Below are 19,094 nucleotides of genomic sequence, written 5' to 3'. Positions count from 1 at the left end.
CATCCCAGACACACAAGTTGGAATTCAGATTAGTGGCTCACACAGATTTCTGTTCCTTAAATTCCTACCTCTGGTAACCAGTTCTAGTTCACAGAGGAGAGTAACCACACCAGGAAAAATCCATGGGAAAGCAATTTTCTCCAGGTTCCTTCAAAAGTATCTTGTGAAAAATTGGATTAGCACTTTGAGCCTCACTCCTGTGAATGTTAATGATGATCAGATTCTCTTTTACGGGAACACTGACTAACCCAAGAGATCCCTATTAAGGCAGAGCAGTATTTCTAAAAACAATATCTTAATGGATGAATTAGGCACTTTTTATTCTGGTTTAAACCTGCAAATGTGCAGCAGTGTTTATGATGCTCCTGAAGCACTGGCCAGAGCCAGGATCACTGTGGACACAGTCAGCTGTAAGGGCCAGTGCAATTTATCTGCATCAGACACACACTGCACTTGTTAGGCCCAAATATGCCTTGAGAAAACAACTTCAAGGGGCCACAGAGACCAAATCTTTTCCTGATGCAGGAAATAATTTATATGCGAAACCATCCAGTTCATTTTATTTCATCCTGCCTCAAGTTTTTCAGGATGCAAGATACTGCCTTGCTGAGATCCTGGTTCTTTCACACAAACACTTGCAATATAATATAGATACATACATTTTCAATTTATTGAGCAACAGCAGGAAACAATTGTAAATTAATCATTGACCTCCACAGGAAGTTCCATCGCTCAGTTCCTAAGAAGATCAATTTATATTTATTTGGGTGCCTGAACATGGATTTAAGAGCAGAAGGATTCACAGACATAACACATTGTGTGTTGGCTGAACCAGATTATGAAGTCCTTAGCTAATCATCAATATAAAAAAATACATCCAGGTTTTGTCCATAACGAAACCAAAAAAATCAAATATTTGCCACAGGCTGAAAGAACACCCATTGAAAACTGGAGGTTTTCATCTGACTCGTGGTCACAGGAGAGGAGATTGCAGAGTGGCTGTGAAGCTGAGGTCAGATTTAAGCAGAGATTTAAGAATTTGGGTACTCACTGTCCTCCAGGGTGCTCAGGAGCTGGGGAGGGCTCCGGGGGCCATCCCCTGGCGTGGTGAAGCACAGCACTGAGGTGTAGTAGGGGGTGAATTTCTTCAGGTTGGTGATGCAGCCACTGTGGACACCGTGGAAATCCGGAGCGATGGTGACCACAGTCACACTCTCTGGAGCATCCACTGGCCACGCCAGGAGCTGGGAAATTTAAACATGGATAAGCTCTCATTAGAAATTGTGTCTGTTTGGAATCAAAGTGGGTTTGGCTGCCAAAACCATCTTAATCTGATTGCAAAGAACCAAGCAATGCTGTTAAACTCCTGTCAGCTCTGATGCTGAACAGATGGATGCAGCACTGTGACACTGGAGGGATGTCTGTAACACTCACTGCTGATGGGGATGCACCAGCACTGCAATTCTCCATGGCTGCTACTGAGCAACTCCAAAATTATGGAAAATCATTATTCAGATGACACCAGCCTTTTGTTTTATCAGCCTGGCCAGTCTCTGCTGCTGAAAGCAAGCTGAAGGAAGAAAAATACTTTCAGTGCTACTCTGCCATGAATGTTTTAACTTATTTTCTTTAAATATCCCACAGTCTAGGGAGGTTATTGGGATCAGAAGGACAGAGATGGGGACACACACACACCCTCCTGCCCCTGCCAGAGCTCCCCCAGCACCCCAGTGAGCAGCCCTGCCTCACAGGCTGGGAGCATTACAAGCTCAGTGGACTGGGGACATCCACACTGTGAATGATTCAAGCACTTCTGGAACTACAGAAAGAATAGAAAATGGTTGTAAAGATGATTACTACAATTTTCAACACCTGAGTCCCAAAAGTTAGACTCCTGAAGACATTTTCATGCATTTAAAATAGGGTGCTTGTCAGAGAAGCTCAGTCTTCCAGGTTTCATTCATCTCAGTGGATGTTCTGGGTGATCAATATCTCTGAGAGTGCAATACCTCGTGTAGGTACCTAAATGAGGACTTAAAAAATTCATTTTCGGCAAATGACTTTGAAATTCTGAAACAATTTTTGAAATCGCCTTAAAAGGCTTAGAGGTCTAAAACTTGAAAGTGTTTATGAAATTTTTATTTTGTCCAAAAATCCTTATCATGTGGCTTACAGGAGGATGTTAAAATTCCAGGCCTGACTCAGTACCTGTGTAAATTGTGCTACTTGTATTGATTTCAGGCTCATAAACATGAATAGATACCTGAAATTAATAAGCCATATTTGACACATTTATCCAATGTGTAAAGCCTCTGATAACCAGACAGTGCAGTTAGGGGACTATTAGGAGTAATTTTGTTAGGAATATTTCATATTTGAGAAGGTGCACTTTAAAGGTTATTGAAATGCAAATAAATTTCAAAGAAAAGATAAAAATGTGTAATGGCTGAAGAGGAGAGTAAGTTTTATTTTCTTTTCTAAATCACCTCTGTGGATTACAATCAGCATTTATAACTTTAGAGGACTGAACTCTTGAGGAAACAAGAACACGCAATGAAAATACAGGTGAACGATTTTGTCAGTTAAAGGGAAAAATGAGTTTAATCCTTTAGAAAGGCAAAGACCTGGCTTTGACTACTGAAAATTTATAAATCATACACAAAGGTACTCTGTAGAAATAAGTGACAGAAATGATCTCACACAGTCTTTGTACTGCAATTCCCAACCCCTGGGAGAAACAGGATGGTAAAACTGTGACAATCTACTGCAATCACAGAAATACAAATTCTGATAATTTCACAAGTTTTCATTGGCCACTGACAGATACAAATGACAATTTTGCTTCTTTTTAGCATTGCTGAAGAAATGGAAACATAAATTAGAGGTAGCTATGCAATGAGATGAAGGATCTTTAGACTGAAACTCTGAATACAACAGAGAATGAAAATCTGAAATAAGACTTCTGCAACCATGGGCTCACTGTGCTTGGACCTGCACCAGAAAATTACAGTGCACTGCAGTCCACTGAACCCCAAAAGTGCTTTTATCTGAAGTTTGAACAGAAGCCAAGTGCTATTTCTGTGCTGGAGTTTCAGGGTATTGTGCTGCAGCCCTGTCAGTCACTGAGCTTTGAGAGCTGATTCTGTCCCTGCCAGAAGCAGACACAAACATCTCCATGTATTAAATTACTTCTTCAGCTGTGATATTCTCAAACCACTGCTGGTGTCTATGAGAATTACACCAGTTTGGGCAGAAATACCAAAATTCCCATGCATATCTCACTCTCTCTGTCTGAGACATTCCTAGAGAAGGATCAAGTCTTCTGAAATATCTCAAATCCATGTACAATCCCTTAATTCACAACTTGTCTTTTGAGCTACAACATCCTCCTCAAATCACTCCATGTCCCTTCACTCAATACTCAAATCAACCTTGCTCCTCCCTGCTCATAAACCACACCTGTCTTTCCTTTTTCTGCTCTGAGATTTCTGCAACATTTCTCGTTGTTCTCTCTATGGAAGTTTTTAAACCTCTCATTTATTATGCCCTGGCTGCTGAATCACTGATGGAGGTTTTTTTAAGTTCAGTAAACACTCCACTGGTCAGAGGCTCTGCTAAGGACTCTCTGCTCTGTGCACTCTTAACAGATATTGCCTGATCCATAAATTCTACATTCTCACATTTCCCAGATCATCATAGTGGGAAAGTCAAGGCAAATATGTAGTGTGGTGCCTTGGTTCCCAGTGAAATGAATGGTGATTCTGCATTAGCATAAGCAGAAGCCTCAACGCTGGTTTTCAGTGCCACAATGATATGTCTCCTGAGGTGACTTTCCAAACTGACATGGAATTGCTTTCTGGCTTTGGAAACTCTCCCGGAAAATGACACAGGTATAAAGACTTCTAGGTTAGGACACATTCCCTTTTTTCAGAACTTACATGAATTGCAAATACTAGAATCAGAGAATGGTTTGGGTTGGAAGAGACCTTGAAGATTATCCAGTTCCAACCTCTGCCATGGGCAGGGACACCTTCCACTCTCCCAGGCTGCTCCAAGCCCTGTCAGGAACACCTGCTCACTTTTCTCTTTATTTTGCTCTTGTAAGATACTCCTGAATCACAGAGTCACTTTGGAGATTCAGAGATCATAAGGTTGAAATTCAGGTTTCCACCAGCACTGTTAATGCAGACATTCTCTGAAGTCTGTACTCACCTTGTACCCTTGATTAATGCCATTGATGAACTGCTGGGGTGGAGGGTTCCAGAGGAACTGGATGGTTGTGGAATTCACAGCTTCAACCTGCACATTCTGAGGTGGAGCTGTGGGCACTGCAGAGAGGGAACAAAACAAAACAGAGCAGAGAGGGAATGAGGGGAAAAAAGAGAAGAATGAGCACAGAAGCCACTGAGTGTCACTGGCAAGTCACAGAGTAATAACAACCTTGAGAGAGGGATGCACTTCCCATGAAACAGCAGTGATTTGGAAAGCTGAGTAATTGGGTTAATTTCTCATCCTGTGTTGGAGATTCCTTCAAGGGGAGCAGAAGAAATGGTTTCTGCAGCTTATTACCCTGCAGAGGAGTTTCTCAGAGAGACTTGAGGCAGGAGCCATATAAGGATAGGTGAGCACAGCTCTTCCAGTCATCCATGAGTGCACAGAGAATGAAGAGTTTCTGAGAGAAATTTCTTGAGTTCTTGAATGCTGCTCAATTCCCCAGATCAGACAAGAAAACACAGAGTTTGCACAATTAAGGTTCTAATTGTGAATTATAATCTGGCAACAGCATCTGTTTATTATTTACTGCTGCTTAAAGAATTAGGACCAGTCATATCAAATGCAGTAAAGATTTTTCTTGGGAATTGGGAGTTGTTCTCATTTTATCTTGATATGATATGCATTCATGTATATTGAATTGATTATATATATCCTGAGCCAATACATCCTCTAATCTACTAAAGTTGCATAAACATTTCATGCCAAGGATTTAATTAGACAGATGTTTTCTCAATACAAAAGAAAGCATGGAACATAAAGGCATGCTGCCTTCAGACAACCAAAACCAGCACTTAAATATTTCACCACTTAATAAAATGTCTCATTCCAAGCAATTTCTTCAACTTACTGCTTTAAGATGTCATTTCTATAGTTCTCAGAGGAAAGAATATTAATAGACAGGCCAATTTTTCTGAAATTATCAAGCTTATAGCAATTTTAAGAAGAAAACTGCTATCTGAGTACAAAAAAATGGACTAAGACACTTTAAATCCTATAAAATAAGCTTAATAATGCTTTAAAAATATCACTATTGACAACCATGTGCATTTGTATTCTATGGAAGAGGAACTATCCATGAGTGGTTTTGAAGCCTGGAAGGCTTTGTTCCTTCTGCTTCCAAGGGAAAGTTTCTACTGAAGCCAAATGATCTGTGCTTCTAAGGAGTATCCACAATTCCCACTGAGAAATAGGGGTTTCCTCCACGCTTTTCAAAAACAAGGCAGAAACTTTTAAAGTTCCAAACTACATTTTGGAAGATGAGTCTTTGGGTGGAGAAGAAATGAAGAAAAGAAGTTCAAAAATGCAAAACTGCCCCCTTTTCTCACCAAGTTATTCTTTGTTTGGAGGAGATATAAAAAGCATTATTCTTAACTAGTGTAGACACTACAGTAAGACAGGACAGGGCACACTTATCAGAGATGTGCACAGCCCAGAAATATCAACACAGAAAAATGGAGAAATCCTCAAGGATGTCAGGTTTGAAATGACAATCCACTCCATGCCCTCTGTCACTAAAATTCCCTGAAGATTCTGCCATGGCTCCAAACTTTGCTCTCCACACTTTTTTTAACCTCAGTAGCTCCGTATTAACCAGAACTTTCTTACCCTAATTTAAAACTTGATGTCACAATTTATGAACTCTGCATAATTATTGAGTTCTGGAAGCAGAGTTTATCTGATAGTACTCTAAATTTTCATTAGAATCCGGCCCTATTTCCTGCCATGTATCATAATTCCCTGTGTGCTTTTGGAAGGTTATACTATTATCTGAATGACCTGTAGACATCATAAAGTTTTTGCAGTTAAGAGATTCACCAAATCATCCTGAGATACAGTCATAAATATTAAAGTCACTCTACAGACATAATGAGTTGCTTTGGCTACAGTCCCCCACTAAATGCATTTTTTTCTTATCCATGTTCTTGATGAAACTGTGTATTATGAGAGCCAGAAGATTTATTTGAATTTGCTTTTGTGTGCAATACCTTGTGTAGTTAATGGTTGACATGCATTAAATTTTTTACAAGTCAAAATTCTTACTTTCCTGCATATTTGCATATTCAGACATTGTAACTGCCAGAGATTTGTTATTGCAGAAAAAAACTGTGTTACAGATCTTCATGTTAGTTTGTTATCAGAAATTCACCAGGATATCACTGACAGATTAATCTCCTTCTGTCAGGAAGGTTAAATCAGCTGAGAATCACCAAGCTCCAAGTTTTCATTTGTGGTCCTCATAAAGGCTCAGGCAAACTCTTGAGGATAGGTTTACTACAGTTTTAGGAATGTGGATAACCAAATGCATTAGTTATTTCTTTCTTCATTAGGAGATAATTTTCTGAAACAAGAATATATGGTCATAATAGAGAGAATATCTGCTGTAATACTACAAATAGAAAAAAAATATGAACAGAAAACATAAAACCTTCAGAATGTTGGCAATCATGATTTATATCACAATTCCTCCTTGGATATATTTATTGAAAAATCAACATCTGCATATCAATTAATGTATTTAAAAGATGGAAACATGGTCCATCTGATATGCATGAGCTTAATTATACTGCAGAAGACATAATGTAATATATTTTAATATTTTTAATCAGTAAAATATTGGCATTATAATCTCAAATTTACTTCAAAGTGCCAGTATAAAATTCTCCTTTTATGTCCTAATATTAAAGACTTCCTTGGGTATCTGAGCAGTTCTGCATTTTAAAAAGAAAAGAAGTTTGAGAGAAGCTAAATCAGAATTGACCTTGTGATCACTTCAAAACTCAAATACTTTTCCAAGATCATAGAGAGTAACTTCCTGAAGCTGTGGCTGTCTGCACAAAGGATTTTCTAATTTAGTGGTAGATATCTCTACTCTTCCTACAAATTTGTTGTCAAGCTGTACAGAAGCTGCCAATGTCAAACAGGTGTTCAAGAGTAATCCCCAAGTATTTACACTCCCAGCTTTTAAACCTGTACTTCATCATGTCTGCAAGTATTCCAAAGCCATCTCACACTGGAGATCCATCTGGGAGTCATCTCAGAGCTGCAGATCAAACTGGTCAGACACAACCAACTGTTACTTTCTGCCTGATAAAGTTCATGTGGCTGGAAATCTGCAGAGAGCTCAGCCCCCGGGACTGTGGGTTAATGTGCAGCATTCCAAGTGGGAAAGGTCATGGAAGCACTCTAGATAAAAACCATTAAAAGGGTTTCACTGACAAGATAATCGAGAGGAGACAAGGCACTGAGGTTAAGCATGTGCACATGGAATTATTCTGTCTCTGGCCACGTGCAAACAGCATGTAAATCCTGCAGAGCTTCTGACCACCAGACTCCTGCTCCTCAACACAAATCTACAACACAGGCTTGCAAAAAAGGCTCCTCTGGAGCTCCTGAGCTTTGGGGTGGCAGCTTGCTTGTGGAACTGCAGGTTTTCCTCTAGGTGAGGACTTGGTTGCTCCTTTAATGCACCAGCTTGAGGTGCTGAGCTGCACATCCCAAGGGAGCGGTGCCTGTAATTCCTCCTGGGAAGCCTCTTCCCCCTGCTCCCTGCTGGCACTCTGTGCTCTGAACAGTGGTCAAAAACTCTACACATCTGAGAATCTGAACTCTGAAATTCAGCAGTGTGAGATTTGGCACTAACTGATGAGTTTGGCTTCTTGGGATGGGGAAACACCTCCTTCCTTTCCTGCAGGTCTCACACAGACAAGATTTTATTTCTTTGGTAAGAGCTGGGGGCAGTCGCCTCTCTGAGACAACTGCTAATTTAATTTGATTGTGAAATCATTAAAAAGCAAAATAAAGCAGTAGATGGTAAATATCTAAGCAAGATTCCAACCCCCCAGCCACTATAACTCCAACCTGCCTCTGCACAGGAGCAGCTGGGCCCAAACAGCCATGGGTGCTCCAAGGCTATTGGGAGGATCCCCAAAGGAAGTGAACAAACATCTTTAAGATATTTTTGCCAAGAAAACCCAAGGGAAAACTAAGGGACACATCTTTTCACTGAGATAAAGTGAATGGTTACAGAGGACACTCCACAGTCAGGTATTCCCTTTTTAAGATTATTTCCTACATAAAACAGGAAACTGGCTTTCCTCTGGCTATTCTATCTCAGCCATATACATTTCTCTGATTCATCTCAGTGCCTGTGGAAGAATCTGCTTGGGATCTGACTGAAGAGACTCCTCTTGCTTTTATCCTTTCCACACCAAGACTCACCAGCCTGGTGACTTTTGTTCAGGAAGGGCTTTTGCTCAGACCTTCTTGGCCTGGCAAGGAGTCCATGCATGGCAAAAAAGGGAAAACAAAACATTCAAGTACATGTTGAGATCTGTGAACTTTGGGACATAAGGCTGCCTTTTGAGATATGCATCAAAAGAAAGACATGGCACTAAAAGCAGGAACAGAAGCAGTTAATGTCAATGGAGAGGCTAATGGAAGCAATGTCTCTACTTGTAAACCTTGCCCTGCCTAAACCTAAGGCTTGGTGAAAGAGAGAAAAGAGAGAAAAGTTCAGAGATACTCACAGTGGTGAGATAAAAGAGACAGACCCAAAGTAATGGGTAGAAGCTGCTGCTTTATCAAATCAACCTGCAGAAAAAGGGAAACGTGCCCAAAGCACAGAGAAGAGACAATGTTGCTACCACAGAAAGATGTTTACACCTTCACAAAGCTATTCTTACATGAAAAGGTACTGGGAAACTTCAGGTTTTCATATGGCAACCAGAAGTCCTGCAGGACACTGCTTAAATAAGTAAAATTGCCCTATGCAGAGGGCTGGCACAAATCCCTGTGAAAAGTAACATCAAAGCAAGGAACAGCTGGAGAAACTCTGATGATGAAAGACCTATATAGACAGAGCATCAAAGGATTAGGCTGAATATCACTCTGAAAAGACTTTCAAGATTTTAGAGACAGTCAACCTGTTTGACCCTCGTGCTGGGATGTTCAGTGCTCTGCCAGTAAGTCTTTCCGACATTTTATCTCCCTGACACTGTGCATAGCTTCCCCCAAGTTCAGATCCCTCAGCACCTTGGCTGCTTTCTGGAAGTTGGTGATTTCTGAGGAGCTTGGAGCAGCTGATTAGTTTTCAGTGGCTAAAGCAATGCCAGAGGACTAATAAGGGATTAATAGACTAGCTCCTAGTATAAATCCACAGCTTATATGGCCAGTCAATACCCCCTATGACAAAGGTGCCAATATGCTGATGTGCTCCTGCCAATGGGCTGATCTGCTCCCTGGGTTCATTTCCTCCCAGCTCTGGCTGCACAGCACACACTTGATTAGTGCAAAGCATTTTTCATCTGCAGACAGACAGGTTCTTGCCAGCACAGCTCACATCACTTAATGCATGTCAGAGCAGAGGCAGTGGTGGTGTGGTGCTAGGAGAGGGGGATGGATGGGAGTGTGTGTCTTTGACATTTGTCTCTGCTGGTATTAAAATCAGAATATGATTTACAAGGCATTTTCACACGTGGCTTTTTCTTACTCCTGCTGGTTTGGTTTAGGAAAAACATTCTGGAGCGAGAAGCAGTCACAAGATTTTCCTGTCTTTTCTCAACTACAATAAACATAAAGGAGCAGAGATTTGGACAGTAGCACATTGCATATGGAGACTGGATATGAATCCAGTTTCAAATTTTATTTATACCAACCAGTCTCACTTTTCAGCTCCCAGAGCTGAAAAAGACTTCAAACCCTTTTTAAACCAGGATATATGCCTTTGGTGAACCCAACAAGGTTCAGTGGGAGGTGGCAGCATCCATGAAGTAGTTATTAACAGCTATTAGCAAATACCAATATGAAATAAATCAGAAATATCCACTTTTTCTTCCATGTCCACCCAGCATTGAGGAATTACATGAAGCCAAAGAGGCCACTGCAGGTTGGCCTGTTGTCTGAACACTCTTGCTGATTAACATGAATGCAGGACTGACTACACCTAATTTATAACAGAGGATTTATACCCTTATAAATGACAACAGACAGCCAATCAATAAAGGATGATAATAACTGCACATAATATCAAGGGAAATTAGAGTCAATTACAGGGTTTAAGAAAAAAGAGTGTGAAGTCCAAACCTGGGCCTTAATAGATGGAAGGTTAAGGTGCTATGATAGCTTAAAATGTGTAAATAAACAAGGCAATGAATTACAAGCATAATCACAAAAGGGATTCAAATTCTGTGGGCAAACCAACTCTCTGCAGAGCTTGGGTCTTTAGTGGGATAGAAAACATTAATCCTGGATGCAAGGAGAAGACTTCAAGAAAAACATTTCAAGGTCTGCTATAAATACTTCCAGAATGAGGTTGAGTGTGCCTAGGCTCCTCTAAACTATGAGACTTGACATGCCCTAAGACAAAATACAGATAGTTCTTTTTCTAATTGTTGTGGTTAATTAGTGTTGCATATGAATAATCTTTTCTTAAAGATCTCCCCACACCTCAAACTGTATCTAATCATGTTATAACATACTCCTAGCAACAATTAACAAACAACTACATCTTCTCCACTGATGGAAAATTAACTGATGCACTGTAAATCTTCAAGGTTTTAAAACAGTGTAATTGTTTTATGACCAATGAAGTTGAGCCCATGTACTGTCCAGTGCTCAGCATGCAGCACAGCCCTGCAATTATGGGAATATATGGAAGCCTTAAGGACCTGGCACTTAATTATCCTACAGATTTTTATACCAATCTAGAGGTGTAAACATGCCTTACACTGGTTGTAAAAAGTAATTACATATCCTTTTGTTGGTGTAATTTATACTCTTCTTAAAGCACTTAGAAAAGTGTGGAGGAGCTGTAGCATAAAAATCAGGGCTTTAAAGATCATTTTATCTTCCTCTTTTCAAGTATCTGCACCATTCCTGAAATACTTCAGAACCCTTTCTCCACAGGTTGTATTTCTCTCTCTACACTTCCCTTGCAATTTATTCCATATTTCTAAAACAAGGTATTCTGTGATTATCAGAACTAATGCAGCTGGTTCACTCTGTCTGCCTCCTATAATGCATATGCAGCATCTTGCATGCCTTGGCCATGATAAAACCAATTCCCTGCCATATTTTCTCTAACTCTCCTGGCAGGGTAACCTCAGCCCCTGCCTGTCACAGGTCCCATAAATCCATTCCCCAGGACCTCAGCTCTCATCAGCATTTCTATTTATTACTTCTGCTGCAGCTGACTCTGACCTGCAAGTGTGGCAACACGTCATCACCAGGGTCAACCAAACAGATAATTTTTGACTTCACTCCCAGCTTTTCCTACAACAGAGATAGAGCAGAGACTCAGCTCTGCTCAGGCACTTGAAATTTGCAGGTGCTTCCCGCTCCAAGCTGTCTATCAAATTTGACTGAAGTGACCATTGATTTCCAGGCTCTCAGGTGGGATTGGCAGGAGCACATCCCCCAAGGAAGCTGTGGGATAATAAAGGAGGTGCTGGTGGGATTTGCTCACCTCCCTGCAGTGTGTACTCTGTCACAGGCCTGCTGAAGGCTCCCAGCCCAGCTCCATTGTAAGATGCCACCTGAATTTCATACTGAGTCCAAATGATCAGGTCTTTCAGCAAGCAGTAGTTGATCTCTGCACTGGTGATGTTCTTGTACTGGTACTCTCCTGGGAGGCCAGCCAGGCGATACCTGCCAGGTGGGGAGAAGAATTAGCTGGTTAATTAGATGGAATCAATTAGAGAGAACATCCTGACTGGCAAAAGAGGCAATATGCAAAGTTTTACAGCAGAATTTTACCAAGAATAATGAAAAACAATCAGGAGGAACATAGCAACTCCTGATAAGACCGTATCATGTTTGACTGCTATAGTATTTATAATCTGATCTCACTTAGATTACAGGCTCAGGGCTAAACAAAATGGGTATTTTATCCTGTTTTATGGTTGCAGAAAAATTACAGCTTTTTAAATGTGGCTTGTCTAGTAAAAACTGTGATTTAGTACAAAAAATAGCCCAGATGTGATTTTTATCAGAGTGCTGCTGTAAATCAGCCTGAAAAATGTTGATTTTTTTTTTTTTTTCCCTTCACTTCAGAAATCTGAAAAGGAAGAGCTCAGAAGGCTCTGACCTCCTGGAATCTCAGCCACTGGCACCTCTGGCTTCAACCAGAATTTACTACACAGAATATTTAAAATAAGGATTGAATAGAGTTGAGACTGAAGGGTTGGGTAAGCACTGGAATTCCAGGAGAAGGGCTGTGTCAGACACAGCTGGGTGATAAATACCCTGAAACTCTTTCTGCTGAGACATGGGAAGCTCAAACACCAAATCTATTTTCCCATGTAAAAACTGTATTCCAGAAAACAGAGCCCCTTTGATGTGTCTCTCCAGGCCAACAAACTACAGAGAAGAACTAAATTATAGAAGGCAAACAAACCTTGAAAATCTGTGAATGTGAATAACACTGTTTGTTTTCCTTCCTTTAGGAAAGAGGTACAGTGGATGCTCCCAATATGCCAATTTTCAAAAAATCAAAATACAGAGGCCAAATAAGGGACACAAGGCATTATATTCCATGAAAAAGACAAATGTGGAAACATCTGTATTTTTATGCACCTCACAACTTTTACACATTCTTACCCATTCTTCACTGCAATCACCAAAAGTTTATTGACACAGAACAATTTCATTGACATCTTACAGAGATGTTTTAAATTCATCTAAGTAAAATTAGTGCAATGTTTATGACTAGACAACTTCATGAGTTTCAGCCAGTGATTTTTGTTCAAAAATCTTCCTATAAAGAGATCAGTTCCTAATCACTGACACCTCTATTTTCTGCTGCTCACCTGACCATCCTTTAGCTCACTTTATATCTGTAATGCTACACAAGTGTGATTCCATTTATTGAATATAAATGGAAATAAAGAAATACCAGCCCTCAGCTGAGTTTCTTGCTCCCCCTTTCTCTCTCTCAGCTCCTGAGCAAGGTGTGTGCTCCCTGGCAGGCAATGCTGGGACTCCTGCCCAGCAGACAAGGTGGAAATGCTCCTGTGATTTAATCTGTTATGCTGTTAGCATGGCAGACCCCTAAATGCAATAGTGGCAGTGAGAAAAAGGGCAGAGGAAGGAGGCCAGTTCAGAAATGTCATGTCTGCATGATTTTTCTCACCATGGACTTTGATGGATACTCCACATGACTTGTGCAGTGCACCTTCACTTCTAAAGATCAGGTGTTCCATCAATTTAGCATCTTGCATGTCTTGAGCTTTGGGTCTCTGGGATGGCTGGTGCTTTTCATTCTGCTATACCCTGATTCTGCAGAAATCAGTGCAGGAAAACTTCTCTTCAGTGCATATTGCTGTGACCACACTATTCAACGTGGAAAAACAGCCTGGTTTATTACCTGGGACAGTTGTGCTTTTATGTGATAATCTTAAATTCCTGTTGAATAAATGGTTTCTCTGCTCTGCTGTCAAGACAAAGCAGGAAGACACCAAGAATGTTCACAGATTGAACATAATGAATATGAGCACCATTAAAATGGAAAGAGATGTTACAGCAAGGTCAGGGATCAATTATGCAGATAAATGCTGTAGAAAGTACCAAAGTTAAACATTATTGGAAATGCTATAAGGAGAAAACAGCACAGATTGCCAGAAGTAGAAGCCTATGGGATTGGTTTTTAAAGGGCTTAATGCTGAGACTGGCAAAGACTCCCTGGGAATACCTGAGGAACTAATCCTCCCACTGAGGAGCTCAGTTTGAAGGGGAGAATTGCACAAACAATGTTTGCACCCTGTGCAAATGGGAACCCAAGACTCAGGACAAGGGTCTATCTGCAGGCAGAAGTTAAAGCACCTTTCCCCACTGATGGCTGACAAACATTTTAAACTGAGCCCAGCCCTAAAATCTTGTACCAACAGCACTTGCACAAGGGGCTCCCCTCTGCCAAGGGGCTCTGTGCAGGTGACAGGGAGATGAAGAGACTCAACTCTGCCTGCAGACAGACAGAACTCCTATTTTGGGAGCCCATTTTGGGAGCTCACCAACACTCTTAACATGACAAAAGCCTTTCCATCCATGCCAGCAAAAGTAGAAGCATAGCATGAGCAGGATGTTGGCATTTAAACTGCAGCATTTAGTTATCTTTTACAGTTCTGGAGGACACTGTATTAAAAATGTCAGCAGCCTGCCCACAGGAGGCTGCAACCATCACTTGGAAATATGTCAGGGGCTGGGAGTTTTCCACAAAAACTCTAATTTAGATAGTGCCTCCCTCACTAGAGGTGTGGCCCTAGCTGGCTGCTAGCACTGCAGGGTGTGGAGGATGCCAAATGAGCAGCAATCTGTAGTGGAATTGGGTAGGAGTGAGTCCCAAAAAATCACCTAAGTGAAATGCTCTGCAAAGCCTCTCAAGTGTGGCAACAGCTTTTCCAACACAATGAATCTTGTGTAAGCAGCCAGACTGGATGTGTGCAGGATTCCCAGGTACCTGCCTGGATGTGTTTCGCATTAATAAATACAGAAAGGGATGAAAGGAGCTTACTCAAGTGGCTGATTTTCAAAACCAAACCAAGGTCTGCCACGAAGCATCTGACCTGTCATTCCCTCTCTCCATTTTGTTTGGCATAAAACTGAAGTTTATTGATTCTTTGCTGCTCCTCCATAGGCAGGAGCCCTGTTGTGTCTTTGATAAATTTAATTAACCTTTCGAACAGGGAGCTGAGCTTGTAATAAGCAAATATACATCTGCATAGGCTGCACTGTACCAGCCCCCCACGTGAACACTTGCATTCCTTGTGCTTCACTTCCCTTTGAAAATGGAATAAAAGGATGTTGTGAGTCTCCACAGGGAGCTGATCCTTTGGAGCAGATGATGGAGCCCCCAGATCCTCTAGAACAGACAGGCCAGAATTTAAGTGGCTGCACCTTTGTGACCCCTCGAAAAGTTGCTGTTTTCTCATATTTAACAAACCAAGGCAGACTGAGTGTTTGCAAAAAACAACTAATATCTTTAATTCAATTAGAGATAGCTTTTATTACACTCTTACACCATTTGAGTTCCCTTGAGCACACATGGACCTGTCTCTGGACTTTCCAGGTTGGGAAAGGACTCACCTTAGGATGTAGCCATGCAGAACCCCATTGTGCTCACTCTCAGGAGGAGGCTGCCACTGCACCATGATGGACTGATTGGTTCTCCCACTGGCCACAATGTTTTTAGGGGGGGCACTGGGGGGCTCCTCAGGTAGCATCAACCTAAGTACAAAAGAATGTGATGGACATGGGTGTTGAAAGAAAACATAAATAACAGTCTGTTTCCTGTATCCACTCCAAGTGAACCACTTTCTTTTATCACAGTCTGATGACTAGAAAGAAATATAATGCTGATCAAACTGCTGAAGACATGCATGAAATAGTTACAACAAATCAACATAATAGGAAATCAGTTAAGCAAGCAACAAGACAGACAGCTGAGGTAACCCTATTCTCTTGGAATCACCCAGGCTGCTACAACTCTTTAAAAAGATTACAAGCCTGAATGAGTAAGAGCTCAGGTCCAGTGTCTGTGACTCCTTCCAAATTGTTTCTTTCTGCTCTTTCAATATTTTTCATATCAAACTCCTACATTTTGAAAAAGCCATTTAGAGTTCAGCTGTTCTGCAATTCAAGCTAGCAGCAAGCTTTGGTTCACAGAAGAAGGGGGATGCATTTGAAACTGAGTATGATGAAGCCATCCTTCTCTGTCACATCTGGGTAAATTCCAGAAGTGACATTGCCATGACAGGGTGAGAGCTGTGCTCCTGCCCGGGCTAACTGCTGGGGCTTAGCACAAGAGCAAAATATCATTGCCAAGATTCTGCTCAACTGATCCTCTGGAGCATGAGGACACCTCTGCCATGATGTGCTGATCTCCTGCATCCCCCAAATGCCATCATCCCCAACTCCTGCCATCTGCAGAGCACTTTGCAGAGCCCTAGGAAATGGCAGCTTCTCCATCTCCCAAGCATTGTGCAGAAGGTTATCTCATTCCTTGCGTTTTCCCTCCCGAGGTGGCTGTCCCTTTAGCACACTGGCTGTCATTACCTGCTGGTCTCAGTGCTGTACTGGCCCTTCCCCACCTGGTTGACTGCACACACCCTGAACTGGTAGGTCCTGGCAGGAGTGAGGCCACTCACAGTGACCCCAGTCATCTTCGGGTCAAGGTTTGACAGGTGAACCTTCCAGGGAGAATCTGTTGGGAAAATTAGCATGGGTAAAAAAGAAAAAAAATAAATGAAAGTGCCTGTCAAAAGCCCTGCAGAAGTGAGAAAACGCCTCTGACTGCTCAGAGCTCTTTGTGCTTGCTTCCCTCAGAGGAACTTTGGGAAGAAGTTTCTTTTCAGCAGAAGAAACCTTCCTGTCAGCCCACACGGTTATGCAGATTGCACATTTGTCTACTGGAAAGTGATGCTGCACATGTCATGGCATAATAAATAAAAACTATATTCATTAACATTTTAATAAAAGAGGAAACAAGCATGATAAAGACAGATGGGCTGTGTATTTCACAACCCATCTGTTTGGCAGGCCATCACACCACCACACCCATGAGTGGCTCTGGTGGAAGGATTCTAATGAAATTCACAGTCAGTTTGGAATATCTTCCTATCCAGCTTGCAAGCAGGTGTAGAAGCATGACTCTCTCTGCCAAATCAGCCTTTTGCTGCAAGACCTGAGAAAGCTTCTGCTGCTGATTCTACATGTCTGCAATCTTTTTTTTTTTTTTTTTTTTTTTTTGTTCTGTTCCTAGTAATAGTATTCAGCATGGAATCTAATTGTCCTAGGAAGATTCCCTGGTAGGAAAACCCTGGCAGCACTCTAAACCCCTCACTGTCAGCTCACATTCTTGCCATACCGAGCTCCTCTGATGCCCAAATTACAAGTTTTCAAAGAGGTCAGAAATGAAACATGTTGAAAATTAAATATTCTGACTTCTTCTCTCCATATCCTGGTGTCACATTTTCTCCCTGAAGTCATGACTGAAACAATCAGGGAGAGGTGACATTTGGTCTGTGTTGCAACAGTAGAGCAACAGAATCAGCCAATTTGAAGATTTGCTCAGTTTTTAAATAATACCAGCTGTTTTCATGCTCCCTGCTCAAAATTACTAACACTTCTGGAAATTGCTGAGGAGCTCACTGTGGATTTTGGCAATGTTATGTGTGCATGTTGCTCATCAGAAGAGCATCGTGGCTCCTGGCAGGTCACCTCAACGTCTGCCTGAAAATGAAGATGAGATGTCCCAGACGTGGAAGGCTGTTAAACTTCACACCAAGACAGAAGCCACTCATTTTGTGCTTTTCTGGCAGATTCCTTAGCAAGTTTAAGTCCTCTAGGGTGTGATGCCAGTTGGGCTATAAACACTGCATCTTCAAATTACTCCAAATGTATTTATTCCAGTAAGGGCCTTGCCAGAACCAAGTCTTTTTTAACAGGAAAACTGACACAGCAGAATATTGGGAATGCTGGACAGGGACATTTGCACAGCAGTCAAGGTCTGTCCTTGCCAATTGTTGATTTACCAACAGTCACTTTGGCTGCAAGATCCTGATGCCAACTTATCTTAGCAGAACATTGGATTTCTTTTAGAGAGCCCTTAGAGGAAGCACACCTGTGCCAGCTAGAAAAGCATTGCTTAAAAGTTTTTTGCACCCCAGTTCCTTCTGAATTTTCACAGGCTTCCCCTGAGACTTCCCAACCAGCCTTGCTACAGCCAGAGTGCACAGCAACAAATCAAGGAAAGCTGGAGTTAAGGTATGGCTGACTTAGTGCATTGCCTGAAGGAACTTTCCAAGGAAAAGGGAAGAGCAAACACCAAGAGGGGAGTGAAATACCCTTGTATGAGCTACTTGGGCAGTGGTCCGTTTCCTAGAGCATTGCATTTGTTTACTGCCAGTGTAAACACCACCTGAGAGTGCTTAACCCAAGCAGCTCAATGTAGTGAGCAGTTTGATTCAACAACAGGCCCTATTAATCTCCTCAGCACCTTGGGGCTTTGCTCTGTTTATATGCTGCATCTGTAGAATACTTTATTAATTCTTTTTCCTCTCCTGGTGGAAGATAAAAGATCTGGCAGGAAGAGAGATTAAACTGGAAACTAATATAAACGAAGCCTATTCATCTCCTGGGCACTCTGATTCAGAGAGGAGGAGCATTTCCTCACTCCTGGAGCACTGGATACACTGAGTGTGCAGAGTATCTTTAAAATTTAAATGTCAAGTCTTTTTTTTTTTTTTTTTGACAATCAATAAACAAAACACTCAAAAAGAAAAAGAAAAAAAAAAAAGGATCTCCCTCTTTAGATACACACAACCAACTCCAGGATTGTGCAGAAGCTCTTTTCACTGTGGAGAAGAGCAATTCTGACAAGGGAAACATGGCATAAAATTTTCAACACTGCCTCTCCTGTCCTCCAGGGATGGCTGTCACTCACCTGTCCCAGGAAGCCTGGAGAAGCTCCATGGTGACAAAAGACTTGCCAGGTCAAACTATTAAAAAAGCTTCTGTTAGACTGACCAGACTCTGCTAATCCTTCATTTAACTTAAGCTGCCCAGGACATACTCTGGGCTCTGCTGCTCTTCCCCTGTAATTGCTGCTGTCTGAACAACTTCCATGTTGAGCTGTCTGTCTTGCAAATACTGGGCATTCTGAATTAACTCTGATTGCCTCTCCAAGCTAATTTATTGGAAATGATGAATCTCACAGGCTGTTCTCTGGTTTACGATGTCATTTTGGGGTTTTAGAAATTACTTTTTTTTTTTTTCTGTCATGAATTTTTGGATGTGCTTGTGATGCACTCAATAACTCTGGCTATGTG

At 41.5% G+C, this 19,094-nt stretch overlaps 1 protein-coding gene across 6 annotated transcripts in view; it reads right to left on the bottom strand.

Moving 5' to 3' along the window:
• The window catches only part of SDK1 (sidekick cell adhesion molecule 1), a 384,435-nt gene that overhangs the window by 106,061 nt on the left and 259,280 nt on the right, over positions 1–19,094 (bottom strand). For all 6 annotated transcript variants that reach the window (XM_079320405.1, XM_079320404.1, XM_079320403.1 and 3 more), the window contains 5 exons: positions 16,321–16,468; positions 15,352–15,492; positions 11,738–11,919; positions 4,213–4,328; positions 1,052–1,244 (listed from right to left, as the gene is read on the bottom strand). In XM_079320405.1, coding sequence (XP_079176531.1) covers positions 1,052–1,244; positions 4,213–4,328; positions 11,738–11,919; positions 15,352–15,492; positions 16,321–16,468 — 780 coding nt within the window. The remainder of the gene's footprint in view (positions 1–1,051; positions 1,245–4,212; positions 4,329–11,737; positions 11,920–15,351; positions 15,493–16,320; positions 16,469–19,094) is intronic.

Source organism: Erithacus rubecula (genome assembly GCF_903797595.1).
Source record: "Erithacus rubecula genome assembly, chromosome: 17".
In the NCBI taxonomy this organism is placed as follows: Eukaryota; Metazoa; Chordata; class Aves; order Passeriformes; family Muscicapidae; genus Erithacus; species Erithacus rubecula.
Note: the sequence above shows the minus strand (reverse complement) of the source record. Positions and strands in the feature narration are given on the sequence as shown.